The 25023-nt window shown below is 31.2% G+C and overlaps 1 protein-coding gene across 6 annotated transcripts in view; it reads right to left on the reverse strand.

Moving 5' to 3' along the window:
• Positions 1 to 322: 322 nt before the first annotated feature.
• Positions 323 to 25023, reverse strand: part of LOC118201149 (uncharacterized) — a 98129-nt gene continuing 73428 nt past the window's right edge. For 5 of the 6 annotated variants that reach the window (XM_085823148.1, XM_085823160.1, XM_085823151.1 and 2 more), the window contains 7 exons: positions 11660 to 11869; positions 8743 to 8766; positions 8553 to 8667; positions 4530 to 4637; positions 3324 to 3394; positions 3154 to 3235; positions 323 to 3054 (listed from right to left, as the gene is read on the reverse strand). In XM_085823148.1, coding sequence (XP_085679274.1) covers positions 3009 to 3054; positions 3154 to 3235; positions 3324 to 3394; positions 4530 to 4637; positions 8553 to 8667; positions 8743 to 8766; positions 11660 to 11869 — 656 coding nt within the window. In that variant the 3' untranslated portion in view covers positions 323 to 3008. The remainder of the gene's footprint in view (positions 3055 to 3153; positions 3236 to 3323; positions 3395 to 4529; positions 4638 to 8552; positions 8668 to 8742; positions 8767 to 11659; positions 11870 to 25023) is intronic. The other variant, XM_085823153.1, reaches the window with a different exon arrangement.

The following is a 25023-nucleotide window of genomic DNA, read 5'->3' on the forward strand; positions in this document are numbered from 1 at the left end:
AATGCAGATATTATATATGTCCAGAGTATTGTACTACTTACAACAACAAGCAAATAATGAAAAATAAACAACCTTGGCAAAAATAATATTACACATTTTAAAGTTGCAGTGACATCATGATCATCATATTGCAACAAAGCATACATACAAAATCAATGTGTATATGTGGTGGTAAACTTAAATGAGACAATTTGTAATTTCAATTTTTGGCTGTCATTAGTCAAGGACTACCTGTGTTCAAAATGTTTTAAAGTAAAAATAATACTGCCATAAGAATATACTAAATATATTCTGAATAATAAAGTTTAATATACAATAGAAGTCATACTAAAATAATTTTAATTAAAGAAATTCATATAAAATCATTGATACAAATAAACAAAAAGACGTTCATTTAAAACAGAGTATCCATGGCAGTAAATATCACTGGAATATTACTGACCATTCAAACATTTTAGTAGGAGACCTCATTGAAGGAAGAAAGGCTTTCTCAGTTCCTTAAAAAGAAAATATAAATTATTTAATTACAAAAATTAAATATTGTTACTAATGTAAAAGAAACAGTCTGGAGCAAAATAAATAATTTCATTTTTGTATTTATAGTACACAAATTCAAATTTAGTTATCTAGACTATAAGAGTATTACAGCACATATGCACATACACATCTCTAAACATAGAAAGAGATATAGAAAGGCAAAGTTGTATAGTTGTATTTTTCAAAATGTGGTTATTTAAATTATCGTACAAATACTTGTACAAATAACAAATGTATAGAAAAAATGTATATGTAATACACAAGATGAATTTCAAAGAGTTAAATAAAAGGATTAAGTGCAAAAGTACACAGAGCGATAGCCATCATTTTTTTTTTTGAATTATTCATGCTATGGATTATTCTGTATTCCAATATAAAATTTAGAGTACAGAATATTCCAAAAATTTATACACAACATTTTGAACATTATATTTAAATGAACAAAAAGATAAGGATTATCTTACTGCAAAATACTTTCATATTTCTTTTATATAACTATTTTAAACATAATGCATAATTAATACTGAATGAATAGATAGTAGAATTTACATACAGTATATCTTACTTATAAAGGGATATACATATATGTGAATAAACACTAACAAAACCACATATTACATAAGAAGCAGGTCACACTTATTTCCACATTTAAGACATAAAACTAAATTTATTAAATTCTAACAACTTCCAGTCATAAATTTTAAGAAGCAATCAGAAAGAAAACTAATTGTTTTAATAAAAATTTATAAAATAAATATCTTGATTTGCATAAAGTACTGTTCAAAAGATGTAAAATGAAGGGAATCTCTTGGCATAAAAGACTGAGTTTATGATCATAATTTATAAGCTTATGTCATTAGATGATTATCAGGGTTAATTAATAGATTATACATACATACACATATCTTATGTCTGTGTGAGTAAAATATTATTTATGGTTGAATTATGTTGCATAAGTCATCATAAAGGATGCATATCCAGACTTCACCATACAAAACTTTCCAAGTCATACAGCACAAAATAAGAAGTTAATGAAGCTCTGACCATAACTATAATGATTTTATGTGTAGAAAGACATACAATATGACCTGGAAATGAAAGCTAACTTCTGAAACTGAGACAAAAAGTAAAATTGAATTGGAAATCCATAAATAGATTTGCAAGAATAGTATTAGTTCAACTAATAGTAAAAAAAGACCTCATATTAATTAACCGATTTTGCTGCTTTTAAAAAAGTTTAAAAAATAATGAAGTTTAACTAATTATCATCAACCAAGTTGTTCTTACTTATATTTTAAAATTAATTACTTAATGCCAATTAAGATGAATACATTTTTAATAAACTTCAAAACAAAGTTCACCATTAAAAATATTAACAAATTATTTCAAATTTAAAAATTTTCAGTCACGTATTAAAATAAATTGCCTGTAAAAGTAATATAGACTACATTTAGATAAAAACGTATGTAACCCTTTTAAAATTAATATCCTATTTCCAACCCTGATAATAAATAATTCCATAACATTACATTATACACAATTATTGAACTTGGCCTCTATTACAAACAAATTAGCTGTAGACTGCTATAACAGTACCTTATAGGTATTCTAGCATATAATTAAAAATCATGACAGGAACATATATTTAAAAATAAACAAATCCGTAAGATAAAAACATTAAAAAACAACAGGAGATAAAATCAATATTTCTGAGCATTCTAATGTAAATAAGTACTTTTATCACTTGATAACAATCAGCTCTATAAAAATACAGGAACATATTTTCTAAACATTTAACATATTAACAGCAATTAGCGATTGTCAACAATATTTTCAATAAACATTATTTAAAATTATAGGAACAAATTATAACAAGGTGAAATAAACAAAAAAGAAAATAATAAAGCGGGTGGAATCAAGATTTAAGATTTTAGTTTACATTTTACTTAAACACACACTTAACAATATAAAACTACATAAAGGAACACAGAATATAAAAAAAAGCAAGGGTACCAAATTAAATTCCAATGCTCCTAACAAGGATAAGTAAAGCATTTCACTATATTGGTCCTTTAAGTTATGAGCATTTACAAGAAAATTATCATAATTAACAAATATATTTTATAATCATTTAAAGCAAACTCTTTCTTAACATAATTTTAAGAGGCATAATAAGAATTTTTGCTTTGAAAGTCTTATATCACTAGTTTTTTATTTATATGCTTATGCATACATGTAAATAAATATACATATATATATATATGTATGTATCAGGCAACTGGTGCGTAACATTCATTTATAATGGCAACTTTATAAAGCAACTACAGCTTTCATCGAGTGATTTGATAAAAAATACATATTACACAATGGCGCACTTATTAATGAAAGACTTAAATACAGTATGAAGCATCCTATGTTGTACAAAGCAATTTCATATGCTGATACTTTGCAGTTTAAATGCGGCCTGAAAATTAGATTGATTTTGGAGTTGCCCCTCTGGGATCATGAATATATTCACTGAAAACAATAACAAAAATTAATTTCATTGCAATGTTATGGAACTAATAATTTCAGATGCAAAAAATAAACTGTTTTTAAAAAAATTCTAATACATACACTTCCATAGAATTTACAGAACTATTTGAACAATAGGTAGTAACTTTTACATGGCAGCTTTTATGGCACTGTAAGTTGCACCCTGAAAAGAAAAAGAAGAAAAAATAATACATTTTTTTTTTTTTCTTTCACGAGTACATGCCATTTTATAACAGAATAAAAACAGCTACCTCTGCATTCATAGCCTTGTTTCCCAGGCCTCCTGGTTAAGTATTTTTGACACACTTTACAAGTAGTTGACCTAATAAATATAAATAAATAATTTTAAAGGGCTATACAACACTAGTTTTTCACTGATATATATTTGTTTTATCAGAATGTGTGTGACTAACAAATCAGTTATTCTTAATTAAAATAGCACTAAATGTAATCTTTTAGCCTATGAGTATCATTAACAAAATCTACTTTTAGCATATGAATTTTGTTAAATCTTTCCTCATTAACATTTCTTAGAGCACTTAAATCTGTAATCCGGGCAAACATAATGTCAATAGAAAAGATTACCATACTCTTCCTTATTTGATTATTAATATAAAAAAATTGTTTATGCATCACTGCATGAGTCATTACTCAAATTCTTATGTGTTGATAAACATGTGGCGATGAAAGAAAAATATAATAAATAATGATTTGCCAGGTTGGCATCAAGGATATAAAATAATAGTTGGTGTAAAATTAAGAATGTTTATATATAGAATGCTTTGTTTTGAGATGTATGCCAAGAGATAAGCAGCCACGGAGTCAAATTATTGATCACACAAATTTATACTAAAATGATTATTTCTTCAATAATGATGTATTTTATTTAGTGCCAAAGTGAGATTAAGAACCCCCCCCCCCAAAAAAAAATGACTGGTGGTCCAGATTTTAGATCATTCCGGATATTGGACTTTGTACTGTATAATTTTTATTTCAACATTCATACACCTGGAATTTCCTTGTAATTTATTCTAAAGTGTCATGTATTTCACATTTTATTCACATGTTTACACTTTATTAGTGCCATCACTCATATGCTCATATATTTTTGTGAATCACCACATGGTACTGAGTGAAGGAAACACAAACAGTGAAAAATTCATCTTTTGCGCTTTTTTTCTGTAAAAACTACAGCAGGTATGAAGGTAGTGTCACTTTCTTACAGGAATTCTACTAAAGCCATTCGATTTGAAAACTGAAAGATTACTTTGCACACACAAAAATATGCCATCTTTGAGGTTTCTATCAAATTTCAAATAGTTTATCTTTCTTTTTTGGTGTAAATAAGTATGTATGGCACTTTAAGGAAGAATTAAAATGATTTACCATCAGATTAGAGATGCACTTAAATGTTTTAACAAAAATCACAAAACATAATAATAATAATAGTAATATACCCTGAAAGATGCTTGGCCACAAATACATGATCATTAAATATATGTAACTTGACACCCTTTTTCTTCCATTTACTTCTATTAATAAGAGAATTTGGAATCATGAAACGCCTGAAAAATTTTCAAAATGAGTTTATTTGCAATACACAGATAATCAAATAAAATCTTTGTCTTTAAAATTTCTTAAATTATATACAGGATAGCAAAATAAAAATTTATAAAGATATTTAATATATGAAATGACAGTGTTAAAATAAATCAAATTCTGAATTTATCACATTTGTTCATTTGATCATTCATATTTATATTAGTATGTACAGTTATGTAATTATATTTTTATACAGAAAAATACTTCTTGATAAACTTTTCCAAAATACACAGCAAAGTTTTTACTCTACAACTGAGTAACAAAATTAAATATTTAATTTTTTAGTGCTAACTAATACATGCATAGGGGTAAAAATCTTTTTTCTTTTTTAATTTTATGGCTCTATCTAAATATTCTTCATAATTTACATATTAACCCTTTGAAGACCAAGGCCTTTGCTTATTTGTTTGCTTAAAATATCAAGACACCTCAAATTAAATTTCAAGATTCTCAACAATCCCCCCTCCATTCATTCCTGAAAAAAGAAGCACAAAAGTTTCAAATCATATTGTTTCTAGTGCCTAACGTAAGAGCTTCCATTAACCATTCAGTGTATACTTAGTCACTTTTAATCTAAAGATAAGGAATCACAAAAGAATCATTTTATAACAAGACTGTCTACAATGAAGATGAACTGATAAAATGCATTTGGGGAAACTGCACCTTAAGATTATTGTACACTTAAGGGGGAGGGTAGAAAAAAAGCATGTGATCTTGGCCATTCATTGTTTGAATGAAAGGCCTTTTGGTCATAAAAGAGTTAAATATTATGAAGGATATTCACATATCAAATTTTTAGCTATAACTTAAAACTGAATTATTTTGTGGAACAATTCTGCTAACATGTGGCTAATATAAATAGATATGCTCTGGTTCAGAGGTACTCAACATTTTTTGGTGCTGGGGCACACAACACAGTTTCAGAAAGCAAAGTGGGCACCACATAACATTTCTGTGTTGGGTAATAATCAGGCCATTCCTTGGCGATATTATCACATTATTAGTTAATGCTAGCCCATAAGAAAAAAGGCGCCTTCATGCAGAAGATTGAAAAAATGGATCGGAATAGGAACAAAATATACATTTCATGCACAAAGTTTTTATTACTTACAATATAGTCGTGTCTCCTTTGTTTATGATGTGGCCCTTAATGCAATTTTTGACTCTGAATTTCTTCCACTAACATATGTACGTTAGGTGCATACGCTGAGATTCCCGCACGCAAGCAATTGTCAATACGCGAATCAATAAGCCAGCTCTGGTTCTTAGACTTGATAATGTTCATGGTTGAAAATAGACATTCGTGGAGGTAGGCAGACCCAGAATGAGATTTGATTTTATATGCAACAATTCTTAATTGTGGAAAACTCTTTTTTTTGAAAAGTTTCCGGAAGTCTACATCTGTGGCTTGTGCTTGCAGGAAGGATAATATCATTCTTCATTTCGACTATATCCAGCTCAAGGTTCACTCACCACTTATGCGGCAATAATTCTTGCAATTGCTGTGGCGGTTTCAGTTGCTTTGTGGTGAATAAATGGGTTGACAATAAAGCTCACCACTAGCTCCAGGCAACTGAAATCTTGAAATCACTTTTCAAATTCGTCCAGTGGCACCTTGAGACGGCCGGAAAATCGCAAGGACCCAAAGTTATCATCATTCGCCATTTTTTCCCCATTTGGAAAATGAACCAGGGACTTTGATCTTATTTGAGACATCCATTATGTTAATTTGGCTATGAAAGCTTTCACAGATCCCATTATTTGAGCCAGCTCCTTGTCTTAACCTAGAAGATCCAGATTTAAAATGTTGAGTTTCTCAGTGATATCACCAAGGAAAGCCACATCAAGTATCCACAAAGAGTCATTTAGTTTTTCAATGTGTTTACCGAATTTGTCAGGGTTAGATTGCATGAACTCTTTTTATCTGCTCAATTAGAGATAATAACTTTGATAGAACTTTACCTCTCAGCCATCGGACTTCTTCATGCAAGATGAGGTTGAGTGTCTTACCAAAATGGCGGTGTTGCAAAGGAGCTGCATGAATAGAGTTGATAATTGACGTGACAACATCCATGACGCCTTCAAATGGAAGTATCTTTGCACACAACGCTTCTTGATGAATGACGCAATGATAAGACATGAAGTTTGGAAAACACCTGTCTTTCTTGCACAAAGCGACAAAGCCATTCTTCTTGTCATGGCAGATGCTCCATCAATGGTAACTGCCAATAGCTTTTTAAGCCACAAGCCAATTTCTGCCGCAAATGTCTTAAAAATGTTATAAATGTCCTCTCATCACATTCTCATCTTTAAAGGCAGAATTTTTAATAATTTTTCTTTAATATAAAAGTCGTTAAATACCATTCTTATCATAACAGCTAACTGCAACATGTCGGAAATATCTGTGGACTCATCAAATTGGAGAGAAAACCATTCACATATTTCTAAGTCTCTCTTCAGTTGAGAATTGCATGTCATCATCAAGTGCTTCTATTCTCTTTAAAAACAGGGCTCTCTGATAATTGAAGGTCCTGCATCTCATTGATGATTTCACGTTTGTTAGAGAATCCGTCAAAGATGTTTTTGACACCCGTAAAAAATGCTTCCTTCAGCAACTCATCATCTTGAAATGGTTTTCTCTTCTTCACCAGCAAGTGAGCAATTTTAAACTAAGCTGTTTTTGCATTTTTGCACTTTGAAACAGGCCTAAAAATACTGATTGCTGCCCTGAAAGCTTCAATTTCAGCTCGCATACTTTCTTCTTCCTAATTTCCAAACCCTCCGGGTAGTTCCATGATTCGTCTGAAAGTGACATTCCATATTATGTTTCTTGGCCAATGCTACAGAAGCAGCATACAGCAAACACACGCACTTTCCTTTCACATCAAGAAAGCAATACGTTTCTTCCCAGCTGGAATTGTAATTATGTATCTTCTAGCTTTTGCTGGGCCCACTCATGGCACTGCAGTAGTAAAAAAGTCACTGCCAAAAACTCGAAGAAGCCTGGTGAAGAACGCGGGTCAAAAGTTGCCTTTTGTACCTTGTTAATACTGAATAGATTGTGTCATACAATCGAATCAAGGGTCGACTCTGACCTGCAGGCATAATACAGAAATTACTCCTGTCGGTGAAATTTTTCGACCTTCTCAGTAGCTGCGTTCAAGTTCATGTACATGTCATTCACAGGCATTTCCAGAATTTATCTCTCCCTCTTTTTTTAGAAATTGGGTAGCCAGACCTCCCAGGCCCAAGGTGCACATTTGCATTGTCATTTTAAATTGGACAGAGGTGATAAGAATGATCACGTTAAGACACGCCATTACTCTCGATATTTCCAAAACCCAAGACAAGACCACAACCAAGTTTCTGACACCTTCCCCACTGAACCCTCTCTATGTGCAACCCCAAGAAAGATTGTTGCAGGAAAATAATAATAATAACGAAGCTTGCCGGGTCGCCTTGCACGCCTGGTTTGAGCACCTCGGCTCTAGTATATAATTACTATTATATAATTTCATATTTTAGTATACAATCGCTGCTTTGCATTTATTCATTTCTGCATGCATTAAGAATCTTATCATATTGAAAAACTACTTAGGCAAGCTCTTGGTATAACCTTTCCTTTCCAAACTCCAACAGTTGCTCTCAATTGTAGGCTGTGCTGGGTTTAGAGCTTCACCATCCACAACTGAAGAAAGGAAGATAATTTTTACAGTGTGATATCCAATTTATTCCATCAAATGATGATTATCAACATTTCTATAAAAAGTGTAGACTGACAAGTTTCGTCTAACATTACATAACAGAAAAGGAGTTCCAATTTTACATACTCTTTATAATATAAAAACTTCAATTATTCAATTTATGAAACCACTTACCTAATAATACCATTTTCATTAGTTTCTACCACCAAAGTTGAATTTTCATTGATGTAGGTTCGGCTGGAAGAGGCGCTTATTCCTGAAGCTTCACTTAAGCTACTACGAGTGCTGCCTGAAAAAAACATTTTTAAAATTTCCTTTCATATTTCATGGACCTAAACAAATTCTTAAGTGAATTACATCTTACCTGGAACAGCTAAATGTTTTTGTCCTGTAGGGAAAGGAAACTAATTAATATATGGCAGTTTAGAATTGTAAATCTATACAATTACTACAGGTATGAGAAAATTATTTGAAATGAAAAAAAGTTATATAAAATATTTAGTGCAATTAATTATTAGCTTACCATATATAATTGATGTTTGGAAGCATAAAAGAAAAAAATATAATTAACAAACAGTACTTTATTTATATAAATAAAAAGCACACATAATATCAAGTATATTTAGGACATGATATTTTTAAGACTACAGATTTATATAAATTTAACATACAAAAACATGTACAGCAAACAAGTATAAATAAGCCATTACTGACTGGCCATCAGGAAATTTATTTGTATATGAGTAGACAGTTGAGGTCATTAGGTTAGGTTGCCTAGAGTTAGGGAACTAAACCAGTTGGCTTGTCCCATGCTTCATTTAGCTTTACTGGCAATCAAGTATAAATATGCTTTTACTAGCTGAGCATCAGGAAAAGTACCCGCATATGAGTGGACAGCTGAGGTCGTTAAGTTGGATTGCCTAGGGTTAAGGAACTAAACCAGTTGGCTTGTCCCATGCTTCATTTAGCAGCCGACAAAATCTGTGTCAGGAGTACATTTCTATTGACAGTCACCAATGAAAATACGCAAAATTTACCATAGATTGCAGGCTTATTTTAGGAAAGATACCTTTTCATAATCAAGAGTGAAGCTTTGGTGCAACAAATTCAAGTAATACAGTGAACGTGTTGCAAATTAAGCTCATCCCCATTCTCCAGACTATAAGATTAAAAAAACTGCACAACTTCACATTTCTCAATTGCTTCAAATTAATTTTGAAAAAAGGAGCTTGTTTGCATAAAATTCACCTCTAATGAGACATGGAAGCATCCTTACACCCCAGTTAGAACATGTCCCAGTTCGGATATAACAAAGTTTCGGATTATATTTTAATATAGTTTTTCACTTCAAGTTTAGTACCACTCTTACAGTAGTCCAATAAAACATTTTACGGTTAAGTAAACTACCACTTCCGGTGTGCAGTTTCACCCAAAATATCTAATCTGCTTTTAGATAAATGCAGAAAGCTAAAATACCAAAAATTCAGTTTTTTTTGGAAGTTTGTTATATAAGAGTTATCATGAACGAAAAAATTGTCATACACATGCACACAGATTGGCAGATATCCATGTAATAATACAGTCAAAAGTCTTTAATCCGGACTCGTCGGGACTTCGGAGATTCCGAATTATCAGTTTTTCCTAATTATAGATCATCAGTTTAAATCTGGTAAGATGGTACACAGAAATTATAAAATTAAAAATATGAAACCGTAATTTATGAAATAAAGAACAATTATGATTTAAAGGGTATCAAAATTTACAAAAAAAAAAAAAAAAAAAAAAAAAAAAAAAAAAAAAAAGCTTAATATTTATTTGTTTACTTTATTAAACATTTCTTTCAATGTAAGTTGTTAAAGTTGCTTCATTTTATGTGATAATACTTTCTCTTTAATTCTATAAACAGACATAATTTCTTGTTCGGTTACAAAGTTCTGCTGCTGAAGTCCTATAATTGCTGTGTTGAGAATACCGACTAATTTGTGAATTGAAATTTTTTCGTTTTCAATAACCTCTGTGTCCCTTTCTTCACTATCGGAAGCGAATTATAATGACGAGGAATTTGATTTAAATCATATCAAAGATGGAGTACATTGAGATGAAATACTACATTTAGTAAGGAATTATAAGCCAAATAAAATAGAAACATCTGCCCTGAAGATACGGATAGTGCTGAAAGATCAACTTCCAATTCATTGCAGCTCGTGGAAGATTTACTAAATATTGAAGTGATCTTTGTGAATGTAAACACATACAATTACACATAATATGATGGCTGCAATTATGTATAATTTACATTAACTACAAAATTTTTAAATTACTTGCTTTGTTCCGTGTTTTGTTAAATACTGCATTTTTTATTCTTTTCATTTTTCTGAGTAATTAAATGTAAATAATTTATTAATCCTACTAAAATTTGATTAAGCTCAATCCTACAACTTTGTTTTGTTGTAATAATATGATATCCTTGCGTAGTATATTTATACAAAACACATTACTTGCACACTTTTCCACAGGTGATGCAGTTTTTTTGTGTGCTACTGTATATACATACACACCTCACATACATAACATACACACCTGTGATATTTTAAATGATATGATGAGAGAAGAAGACTTCAATTACCTCTGCAATCGTGGCCAGAGTAGTTATAGAAATCACAGATATGGCAATGCTTTTATAATACTTGACAACTATGAAGACATAGTTCCTTGATTGGCACAGCACAATGGGTGCTATCTGCACTCACAAAATATATTATATAAAACAAATAGCATTTTCAGATAATAGATGAAACTGCCAAGTGGTTAATTATGTGCTTGCAATACAACAGCAACGGAGTAAGTGCATATACAGTAGCTAAATTTTTTGCATACTTTTTCACTTTTTCCCAGGTGATGTAGTTTTTTGTTTCCTTGGTTCCTTTGTTTCCATTAGATAAAAGGTCACAGCACTGCAGATTAAATGACGATGCAAATCGTGCAATATGGATTTTTGAAAGGAGATGCATTAAAGTTAAAATCAGAAATTAAAAGGACTATCATTAAAGTAATTTTATTAGTAACTGTCTTTCATAATTTATATCTTATAAACACACCTATACAATATATATATATATATATATATATATATATATATACAAACACCCATACATATATATACACTTACACATACACACACACACACCACTAATCTACACATTCATTATCCCAAACTTGAAACACGATATTTTATTACTAGAAACTAATTAAAGGTAAAGAATTTCTAAAAATGCACTAACCGATAAATTTTCCTTTAAACGGAGAAAGTTTATGACCAGGAAGATGTTTAAAGCGATCTGTGGAAGCACTGCGACTACTCCCATGACTATAATTAGATTCTGCAGATTCTGATCTATTTTCAGCTGATTTCGACCGTGGTTTACGAAAGCTTAACTTCCTTTTCAAACTTCCAATAAAATTTTTTTTCTCCTTTGACCTAGATCTGTCATCTAATATAGAATTAAAAAATACATCAGCACAATATTAAAAGCATACAGTTTGTTTCTTCTATTAAAAATTAAAACAAACAGTAATTTTAAAAAATACAAAAATTAATGTCATGTCTTTTTTAGTTATATTTAAGTTACAAATAATTCAGATCTGTAATTTTTTTAACTCAAATGTAACCACAATAAGATGTATCATTTACTTTAACATTTTCCCAAGCATTTAAAAAAGAATAAAATTCAAATAAAAGAATTTGTTTTATTACATCAAAGGTAGACTTTATATTTAGGAAAGTTAAAACCAGGCTGGAAGTAAAATTATAGCTACGGAGTAAGCAAATAGCATGAAAATACATGAAAAAAAGCAATTGCAGGTCACTAATAAAACATCTGAGAACATATCTGGATTAGTTGCAATACTCATATATATGTAACAGCTGAGAAAATACTTTAAATGATTCGTTTAATTTAAGACTTACTATTTAAATGGGTCACAGATAGACTACATCAAAAAAGTAATATGGTTGCCGAATTAATTCGTGATTATAAAAAACATAGCACATTAATGTTTAAATTTTTAGACACCATGTTTTATGCAATTTATTCAGTTTTTGAAAATAAACAATCAATCGAATACACGCTTTTGCAAAAAAATTAAAGCACCATGAAGGAAGTGGTTGTTTTTGATGAAATTGAATATGTGTATAGCTCATACAGAGATAATAAAATGATTGAAAAATCAAGGTCATAGTACGTGTTCACAGCTCAAAGTCACCCACCGAGTGTTCAAATTAGTAGTTGGTCGAACCGCCCCAGGTGGCACTGCATGCTTGAATTTGTCGAGGCAAGGAGTGGTAGAGGTTCCTAATGTCATTTTGCAACACATTAAGGCATTCATCAGTTATCCCTCCAGATCTACAATATTTTGTGGTGTCCGAATCTACCATATCTCAGGCATGCTTGATTGGTGAAGGTCTGGTGATCTTGCTGGCCAAGGAAGAGTATCAACCGTACGGAGACAGTCCAGAGATATGCGAGTGGTATGTCGCCTGGTATTATCTTGTTGAAAAATGGCCCCAGGATGACGTGCCATGAAGGGTAATGCAACCAGCTTCAGGATGGTATCAACATATCGTTGAGCTGTTAAAGATGGATGGAGGAAGACAAAAAATGACCTGCTGTCATAAGAAATAGCACCCTACACCCTCACACCAAGGTTATGGCTTTATGCCTTTGTAAAACAAAGGCTGATTGGGACTGCTGGCCCTGTCCTCTCCAGACACGAACACAGTGGTCATCTGCTTCAAGAGTGAAGCGGGATTCATTGCTGAACACTATACAATGTCAGTCTGATGGCAGCCATAATGATCGGCTTTGACACCACTCCAGACGACTCTCCGATGTTGTGGGGGTCAAAGGCAAATGTCTCAAAAGCCTCTGTGAGCATAACCCTGCTCAGACAAACGGCGTGAGATGGTGAACGATACCACGGGAGGTGTAGACGTTGCTGTAGTGTGTTGAATACTTGACAATGATACTGTTGGGGCAGTTCGGGCCTGGTGAACAATCATCCTATCTTGCCTCGCATTTGTGCTCCTTGGCCTTCCAGAGCCTTCATTTTTTCGGCAATTTCCTTGTAGCAACCATTGCTGCCATCAACTTTGCACAGCAGTGTCTGTATGCTGCAGGTGGCGGCCTACTGCTCGGTATGACCACCCAGCTTCACGCAATCCTACAATGTAACCACGTTCGAAGTCGTTTAGTTGTCTGTAAGGTCTTGGATATCGTCATAAGGCATCTTTAGTTGCTTCTTTGTGGAATTACAATGGCAGAACAAAAAAAGATAAATTTTCCGCTTCTGTTACTGGTTTTATAATTTGCGAATTGCGCACTAGAAATGCACGCTATGATCGCAATTCCTGTTCATTTGTTTTGAAACTTTGATCATTTGCATATTCGATCAAGATGTTTTTGCATACCAAATTCCATCAGGATCACAAAAGTCCTTCTTGGTGCTTTGATTTTTTTTGCAAAAGAGTGTAATTTCAAAAAATAATCAAATAAATCAAACCTTTTTAAGTTCATTAAAGTAACATCTCAAGAATTTTGAGTAGCTGAAATCAAGCAACACATTTGTGTTAACTTCTAGAACACACGGGAAAAAAAATTCATATTTCTTAAATTCTCATTTCTGGATAATCTTCTTAGTAATTACTCTCTAGATAGCTTATTTAGCTGTCCTACAATTTCCTTAAATTAGTGGTTAATTTTTTAAAATGCCAAAAATTTCATTCCAATTTCTTAATCCAATGATTAAAAAATAATCATCATTATTAATATTAACATCAATTAATATTTTAAATAAATTATTGATTAAAATAATTAATTAATATTATTCAATTACAGATTAAATATTAGTTTTGTTGACTGCTATATATAATATTGTTATTTTTTATATAACAGTCAAGAAAACTAAAATATGAATACTTGACAGGATTAAAAAGTGGTATAAATATTTAAGTCAATCTATACTTCAAAATTCATACAATTTCTGCACAGACATCTATTTTATATTCTCCGAATCAAATCAGTAATCACAGGAATTGATGATTTACTCATTTTGCATTATATATATATATGAGAAAACAGATATTTTTAACTGGTGAATTTATGGCCTGATCACTTTTATGAATCATCATGTAGTCCTTGAAAAGTTTTCCCACTAAGCTAACTTCAAATTGTTCTATCAATCTTCAGAAAATTTTTGGTTTTCAGTCTATGAAAAGCTATTTATTATTATTATCTTTGCTAATAAATTGTTCCATTTCTTTCAATATGTAACAGATTTAGTTCAATTCATTTGCTTTGTTAATTTTATACAGAATTCCTTTTAGCATATTTTAATGCTTAAATTTACAATACAAATAGGAGTACCCTTGCTAAAACAACTTAAACAGACAAAGTTTTCAAAAATATATTACATTTCTAACTTGAACACCTTGCTTTTTCTTAATGTGAGAACAAGACAAGCATGCTAAGCATTCATAAATACAATAGTATTAGGTTGTAACTGATACTTGGAAAAAAGACAACGAGGGAACATTCGATTCCTGAAACCTTTGCACATTTTGGTTAACAGTTGAGATGACATATAAGAATAACCTATACACCTGTCTTTATCAGCATATCCAGAAACTTTAAGGTTCAGACAGGAACTCTATTTTTTTAAATCTCCAGTGAGCAATTTATTATTCCTGTTATTCTACTGTCATTAGCTTACCATCTAACATATCGGACTAGCACTCCTTTGTGCCTTTTCTACATTGATTAGGCTGCAATAGGACTAATTTATGTTTAGGTACAATGCATCATGCTGTGTGTTGAAGCTCCATCTACCTTTTATTTCCAAAGAAATGGAATAATTTGAATTTGGCTTTATAATTATTATTATTTGAATAATTTGGATTTGAAGTTCACATGCAAATAATACAATTTTCAGAAATTCTAGTAACTTATCATTTTTATGTATGTGCAGGAAATTCCCCAGTAAATCAAAAATTCTAAATTAGACCAAGAAAGCTATAAATTTCAGCCAGTTATCCTTAGAAAATCCTTCTCCAGATAGTTAATGCCTATCTTTCAAAGAAGCAATTTATCAGTTTTTCTTTCTTTAAAGATATTCAAATTAACCAAAAATGTAGTTAGCAAACTTAGTTATTAAAAATTTTCTATATATATAGCTAATTACAAAACAATACTTTTTGAAAACAAAATATAAACATGCCTAGTATTTTCGCGCTTGATTTTAACATTTTTAAAATTCTTTGTTGCATTTATAAGATTATTTGAAACTTATTAATTATGAATTTCAATTTTTGGTCTTTGTGAAGTATTAGTTCTAAATTTCTCACTATATATATATATGTAACAATTCCAAATGTGTAGAGCAGTGGTTCCCAAGCTTTTTTGACCCATGGACCGCTTTTTATAGTCAAAACTTGCCCACAGACCCCGAAGTGAAAAAGCTACATAAATGCATAATATAAAAATTACAAATTGGGGGAAAAAATTGTTGAAGAAGTATTTATTGAAATTATAACTTTTGTTTAGAATAAAATTTAAAAAAATTAATGACTTGGATGAACTTGATGAGAGCTTTTGAGTGTATTTATGTCCGGCTCAGTGTTTGTAAGCAGCAACCGCAAATCCCCATAATCACTAATTTCTAGTCGATTTTTTTTTTTTTTTTTTGTGTGTGTGTGTGTGTGTGTGTGACGCGGTTCATAACGGCACTGAATCCATATTCTACCAAACAGGAAGACAGAAAAGCAGTCAACAACTTCTGTACAAAAACCCATAATACAGGATATAAAACTGGAATCTGTTTCTGGAACCAGAATTCATGGTATCCTTGTTCAAACATTGGTTTAAGTTTCTCATTTGTGGATATTTCAATAAACTACTTCTGTATTAGTCTGAATTCATCCATGTTTGGGATTTGAGTTTGTCCATGTGCAAAAGGGTTCAACACCCAGTCAGGAATATCCAAGTGAAGAATGTCTTCAAATCTTTGGTTCAGGTCTACATGAACAGCAGTTAGGTATTGACAGTAAGCAAGCAAATTTTCATCTCTATTTTGCAATTTCGAAAGATTTGGAAACTGAGACCACTCTCTTCTTCCCAAGTTTTGTTTGTACAGAAAAAGGTTTTGCAACAAAGCAGATATTATGCTTTTAGTTCTGATTAAATTTAATTGGTCACCTCGTAGTTTCAAATTAGTTTCATTAAATTTGGCAAATAAATCAGTCATATAGGCTACGTCATTTTTGAGTTAATTAAATTGTGTCGCAAATCATTGTCTTTGCTTTTCTGGAATTCTAACACTGAATCAGAGTGCATAAAATCGATTTTAGACATGCAATTTTAGATAACTAATGCACTTCTATGTGAAGTAGTTAATGATTGTAGTCTTTGTCATTTTCCAAACAAAGTTGAGTAAATAATCTCTCATTGAAGGCATTCCTTTTGATTTTATTAACTGCTTAATGATTTAATCTAGTGATCCATGCAAATGTTCACTAAGATTTCTTTTAGACTAAATGATGTCAATGAACGACATAATGTACTGAAAATACATTCGGTACAGCTTGTTTAAAAAGGGTTCGTACACATTTCTGCACACGGAAATTAAGTACTTTTAAGGACCATTAATAAAACAAATTAAGGACCTGTGAGCAAATGGGAACTGAATTCAATTAAAAATATATCTATGCCTTAACTTCACTTTTTAATACCCTCCTAAAAATAAAAGAGATCCCTAAGTAGGATCCATTATTATTAAACATAGCTTAATTAACATAATGATTAATGCGTTTGAGAATAAAATAAATATTATCAAATTTATCAAGTATCATTAAATATTTTACACTTATAATAACTAGACATATTTTGACATTTTAGTTACGCTTTACTAACAGCTTTTTTATTTTTAATGTTTCATTTTGTCACATACTTGCTCAGTCTAGAGGTTTATTTAATAGAAAGTAGATTTTATGTCAAGCAGCAAAGGTTAAAATGAGCATTAAAATCATAATCAGCATGATTCATAACAAAAGACTGGCTGTTATCACCACTCTCCTGCTTGCCTAGATTGCCTGCTGATCAGAATAAACCTGAAAGGCCTGATGTAAGCACAGTTAGTAAGTTTTGAAAGTTAGCTGAGCTCTGTCTGACACAGTAAGTGTCGTAGCTTCGTGTACAGTTCCAGGGATTGTAACTCAGTTAATATACTTTAAGGTTCTATTAAGCCACTAAAGCACTACAGGTGATAAGTCGTTTTTCATTATTTTAAGTTTCACTAGATATGAAGAATAAGTTTTACATGAATTTTTATATTTTTGTGTTTTACCTTGTGACCACTGTAAAGGTTAATGAAAAGCAATAACTCACTTTAATATGCAAAGATAATTTTTTAGGGTAACTTAGTTATAAGTAATTATATTAGGTATTAGATAGCCTTAGTCATATGGATTTACATGGACACTATCAAATTAAATTTATTTTTTAATAATATTTGTTGAAAAAACCTCTATTAATATCACAATCTAATAAAATTTCACAGTTTAAAATACATGCAATTTACGACATTGAATTTTAAACAATGTTAGGATAATTACACATTAAACATTCATATTATGTAGCAACAAAACTCAACAAAATAATTATGCATCTTTTTAATTTGAAGCCCTGCCCAGACGTTTTGGCTAATTTATATCGATTTCCTTCTCCTTAAGCATCTTTTCTAACAATTAGAAATTTGTCTCAATACACAAAAGAATGTTATTATTAGTTTCTGCCTATTTTATCTTCTAACTGTCAACCTCTCCACAATGTACTACCTATGAGGGTTTACTTGATCTGGTAAAAGTTAAATAGTCCTCCCCGACAGACGTGAAACAAATTATGGCTATGTCTGAAAGCAACTATAAATCAGAAGTTTAAATAAGCTTCTTATTTAAAAAGAACTTAGAACATAAAGGCATGTTCTTATGTTAACAAAATCAATTACAGCTCATGGTGATGTAATTAAACAAGAAGAGTCAAATTCACACTAAAAATATGGACTAGTGGTCAAAGACAAGTCGTCAATTTAATTTCAATTTAATCTGGTTCAATACGTCATATATCGTCATAATAAACTCAAATGTCAGCAGTGGTAATGGAAATTATCAGAGCTGATAGGAACTAATATAGGGAGTAAGCGGAGGTCAGAAACACACTCTTGTCTTACACTCCTGTTAAACATAGAAAATGTCGTGGTTCGCAAAGCAAATATTTATTACCGAGATATGCAGAGATACACGCAGTTACGTGCAAGCAGAAATAAGTACATACAAGCACTAGCTACAAGCACAGATAAGTAAGTACAAGCAGAATAATACAAGCAACGATAAGCAGTTACAGAGGTCATATATATAACTTCACAACAGATCATGGTTTAACAAATCATAGACAAGACACAATAAATAACCAATCAAAAATAACATACAGAATGAGATTTAAGTTTCAGAATAACTCGGACCTGGCTGAAAGCTAATGAATGTTTCGGACGTGACAGAAAGCTATACTTCCTTTTACAACAGTAAGAATGCGATTACAAATATCTCAACACTCCCCCTTAATCGCACATTATACAAAACATAAAAGAATTACACAATTTTTAAACAACTCAATGATAACAATTCATAGAATTTTGTTTTGGACAAAGCCTTAGTTAACATATCTGCAATTTGTAAACCTGATTGTACATATTCAATTATAATATTATTTTCCTTAACAGTCTTACGAGTGAACTTTAGTTTTATATCTATATGTGTCAACCTACCTGAAAAGTTTTCATTAACAATACTTTTGATATCCTCAAAAATATAAACATTTTTAACACTGGAAATTTCATTTACTACATTTTTTATCCATAAAACATCTTGAATACCTTTACATAAAGCAATTATTTCAGCTTCTGTTGATGAAAGTGCAATACACTTTTGCTTGTTACAGCACCATATAATAGGACAGTTTGAAAACATTATAAAGTAACCAGTAATTGATTTCCTATCTTGAGTATCTCCCCCCCCCCAATCTGCATCTACATACAAACACAAGTTTGCCCTTTCCAAATCACCCTTTTTGTATATCAATTTTAAATTTAAGGTGTTTTTCAAGTACCTAAAAATTCTTTTTAGAGCACACCAGGCAACATCAGTAGGATGCTCCTGCAGTTGGCTCAAGCAATTTACTGCAAAAATAATATCTGGCCGTGGGATATATGCTAAGTAAAGTAAAGATCCAATTAATTCTTTGTAGGGGCCATGAAATGCATTTCCTTTCTGAAAATCAGGTGCTGTAGATTTTGATTCAATGGGAGTTTGGGCTGTTTTACAATCAGACATTTTAAATTTATCAAGTAATTTTTCAATATATGGTTTCTGATCTAAATATAAACAACCAGACTCAAATTACAGTCTAATACCCAAAAATTCCGAAACACTTTCAGATTTTGACATTTTAAATTCATTTGATAACAATGATATTATAATATTTGTTTCTTTTACATCTGAACCTGCAATTAATAAGTCATCTACATAAAGAGCCATAATCACTTTCTCACAATTCAAATTTCCGATAAAAATACATGGTTCAGAGTCCAATTGCTTAAAATCTAATTTAATAACAAAATTAAGAAATTTCTGATACCATTGTCGAGGAGACTGTTTAAGACCACATAAACTCTTTTTAAGTTTACATTTCTTACCACTCATATCATCATATCCTTTTGGCTGGTCCATGTAGATGGTTTCATCTAACTTACCGTTCAAGAAAGCTGTCTTGACATCTAAAGTAAAAGTTTGCAAACCATCATTATTGATAATTACCAAGATTAAACATAAAGAGCACATACTAATCACTGGAGAAAACGTTTCTGTATAATCTATGCCTTCCTTTTGCATAAAACCACGAGCAACAAGCCTCGCTTTATAAGTTCCATCTCGTTTTTTACGTAGAACCCATTTGCAGGAAATGGCTCTTTTATCAGGGGGTAAACTTTGTAGGTCCCAGACGTCGTTATCTTCCATAGATTTCATTTCCTCGTCCATAGCTCTTTTCCATGGTTCTTGTTCTACTTGTGGTAGATTTGCAATATCTTCAAATGTCAGAGTGTCTTGTGCAAACATTACTTGGTAAATCTCAGGATCAGGATACCTAACTGGCTGTTTCTTTTCTCTTGAGGATTTTCTTTGTTACTCCTTCTTGTTGCATCATTTAATTCGCCGTTATTAGTGTCTGAAATTGATTTGTCTTCATTTTTAATGTCATCATTGTCATTTTCACTCAAATCAGAACTATCGCAAATATATTTTTGATTTTCTACTTTCTTCTTTTCTTCATTAAATTTAACATTTCTGGAAACAATGACGCGTTTTGTTTCCGGAATCATTAAACGATATCCCATTGTGGAATAACCTACAAATATCATTCTGACAGAATTTTCATCTAGTTTCTTTCTTTGCAATGGTGGCACTAGAGTATAAGCATCACAGCCAAATACATGCATGTTTTTTAAATCAGGATTTTCACCATACTTCAGAAAATAAGGAACATGATTGTCAATTGAACTATTTGGGAGTCAATTATTTATGTAAGCAGCCGTAAGTATTGCTTCACCCCAAAGAAATTTTGGTAATTTTGCCTCAAGTATCATTGCTCTAGCTTTTTCCAGTACAGTTCTATTTGCTCGTTCAGCAACACCATTTAGAAAAGGTGTATAGGGAGGTGCAGGATCTATTTTTACACCTGCTCTTTTAGCAACTTCATGCAATTCTCCACTGACATATTCTTTGGCATTGTCACAGCGCAGTTTTGCAACTGTTGGATTCAATTTAAAGAATAGCTTGAGTTCATCAGCAATGTCACTTTTTCTTTTGAGCAGTCTGATTTCCATAAATCTTGAATAGTCATCAATTATAGTCATGAAATACCTTTCCCCATGGAGTGTTTGAGGTTCTTTTGGACCACATATATCAGTGTGTATAGTTATAAGTGGTTTGGATTCTTTTATGCGAGGACCCTTTCCTATAGGCAAAGCACTTTGTTTGGCACTTCACAAAAGGATTCTTTTGCAGGAAGATTCATCAGTTTTAATTTTTGATCACAGCAGTGTCCTAACTTTCTGTGCCATAAATCATCATTCTTTACTGCTAAAGCTGTAAATAAATTTGGTGAAAAATCACTAAAATATTGTCCGCATTTATCAAAATCTAAAACGCTTGTTTTTGTTTTCAATATAAACTATTTCATTTTTAAAAATTACGTTCAAACCTGCTGCTTCAATATTTTTAACAGAAATTAATTGTCCGTTTAATTTTGGAACGTAAAGAATATCTTTTAACATTATTCAACACCATTCTTAGTTTTACCGCAAATATCACCAATTCCTTCCACTTCTAAAACCGCCGACTTAGACGCGCACTTAACAGTTCCAGTCTTAGGCTTAATTAAGGTGAACCATTCCTTGTGAGAAGACATATGAGAAGTTGCACCAGAATCAATAATAAATTGATCATGCACAAGATTTCCAGCCATAAGAGATATTGCAGGGGAAGCATACTTATTACTATTTGAATTTGCCTGCTTTTTAGAATTATCAAAACATTCACTTTTGAAATGACCACTTTTCCCACAGTTATGACAGACGCAGTTCTTTTTCCTACAAAATTTAACAGAATGTCCTTTTCTTTTACAATAAGTACAAAACAATTCTTTACGAGCACTAATAAAAACAGAGTTATCTGTATTTGGTTTAGAATACTTATTTTCATTTTTATAATCAAACATAAGAGATTCACAATCAATAAGTCTACTTGTAACAAAATCTAAAGGTTGATCTTTACATTATGGTAACTTGGCGTTTTTATGGCGAAAATTTGGCGACCAACTCTCCTACAGCAACCCTCTATTTTTTTTTCCCGCCGCCATTTTGTCTTCACGAAGTAAAGACATGTTTCTTTTCTTTTTATCTACTGAACACTACTTCCAACAATCTACTAGCCGAATTACACTTATGCTAGAAATTTTATCTAACAAAACTGCTTAATCATGACAAATATTCACTGCAAAATTGAGAAAAAGTGCACAATACCATACTCCTTACGCGTTTTTCAAAATAACACATACACATAAACCATGTACACGCCGACTTATTTTTACTTAAAAAAACATCCCAGAATTGCACAAAAATGGCACTACGCACACTCTTCACTATATCCATGTACACTGCTTTTTTCTCATAAATTAGAAAAATTTCACGAAAATACATGACAATTTTCTCAATCTTTAAACCCGGTAAAAAGAACATATATGAAATTACCTGATCGCGAAAAAGTATTTACCCTTTCCAAATATGAACATTTCCACATATAAAATAAATAAAATATCCAAAAACTTTTACCTCTAAATCATCTATTACATTATACACGTCACCAACGAATTCATACTGCAAGCATTACAAATACTTAGTATCAAATATTTAAATTATTTCCATGCACGTTTACTTCAACTTAAACGTATACCAAATTCCTACAAACATGAAATTCACAAAATAACTATCATTTAATTAAAATATCACTAAACCATGTACACATCGACTTATTTTTACTTAAAAAAACATCCCAGAATTGCACAAAAATGGCATTGCGCACACTCTTTGCTATATCCATGTACACTGCTTTTTTCTCATAAATTAGAAAAATTTCACGAAAATACATGACAATTTTCTCAATCTTTAAACCCGGTAAAAAGAACATATATGAAATTACCTGATCGCGAAAAAGTATTTACCCTTTCCAAATATGAACATTTCCACATATAAAATAAATAAAATATCCAAAAACTTTTACCTCTAAATCATCTATTACATTATACACGTCACCAACGAATTCATACCGCAACCATTACAAATACTTAGCGTCAGATATTTAAATTATTTCCATGCATGTTTACTTCAACTTAAATGTATACCAAATTCCTACAAACATAAAATTCACAAAATAACTATCATTTAATTAAAATATCACTAAACCATGTACACGCCGACTTATTTTTAATTAAAAAAACATCCCAGAATTGCACAAAAATGCCATTGCGCACACTCTTCACTATATCCATGTACACTGCTTTTTTCTCATAAATTAGAAAAATTTCACGAAAATACATGACAATTTTCTCAATCTTTAAACCCAGTAAAAAGAACATATATAAATTACCTGATCGCGAAAAAGTAATGAACATTTCCACATATAAAATAAATAAAATATCCAAAAACTTTTACCTCTAAATCATCTATTACATTATACACGTCACCAACGAATTCATACCGCAACCATTACAAATACTTAGTGTCAGATATTTAAATTATTTCCATGCATGTTTACTTCAACTTAAACGTATACCAAATTCCTACAAACATAAAATTCACAAAATAACTATCATTTAATTAAAATATCACTAAACGATGTACACGCCGACTTATTTTTACTTAAAAAAAATCCCAGAATTGCACAAAAATGGCATTGCGCACACTCTTCACTATATCCATGTACACTGCTTTTTTCTCATAAATTAGAAAAATTTCACGAAAATACATGACAATTTTCTCAATCTTTAAACCCGGTAAAAAGAACATATATAAATTACCTGATCGCGAAAAAGTAATGAACATTTCCACATATAAAATAAATAAAATATCCAAAAACTTTTACCTCTAAATCATCTATTACATTATACACGTCACCAACGAATTCATATCGCAACCATTACAAATACTTAGTGTCAGATATTTAAATTATTTCCATGCACGTTTACTTCAACTAAAACGTATACCAAATTCCTACAAACATAAAATTCACAAAATAACTATCATTTAATTAAAATATAATTAAATTCAAAAACTCTACTTAAAATATAAGTGAGCACATACATTAAATTAATACATACATAAATAACCATTTCGAATTCACTTTAGTTACGGCCATGGGATCCAAAAATTCACGAACACTGTTTCACACAACACAGAATAAAGCCAAATACAAAATTTCCAGATTTTTTCCCGATTTCCCCCCTTTTCCGATTAAAGAACCGTAATTCGTCCATTAATATCACATGACATATCCCATGATCTCTCATTTCCCTCACACAAAATAATGCGTAATCGGAACTGAGTACTGCTCACATTATTACCAAAGTGCCAGGTAGTAACCTTTATCGCCTCCAAAATGTTGCCAAACTACCAGTTACCATATTGTAAAGATCAACCAATCTAAACTCAAATAATTACTTGGCTGATTCTCTAGAGATGCCTTAATATTTTCATATTCTTTTGGCAAAGACATTAAAATGTAAATAATAATATCAAAATCGCTTACTTCAGAGCCAGAGACGCATAGACTACTCACCAGATTCATTATGCTGTCGATATGCTGTCTCATTGACACATCCTTAGATTTCCTTATGGTAGCTAGACGTTTACGCGTTAAAATTTGACTCACTGCACCTTTAGTGCTATATGTAGCTTGTAGTTTCTTCCATATTTTACATGCAGTGTC

The sequence above is a fragment of the Stegodyphus dumicola genome, chromosome 1 (genome assembly GCF_044657685.1).
Source record: "Stegodyphus dumicola isolate Sdum_Otavi_A_Nest chromosome 1, ASM4465768v1".
Lineage (NCBI taxonomy): Eukaryota > Metazoa > Arthropoda > Arachnida > Araneae > Eresidae > Stegodyphus > Stegodyphus dumicola.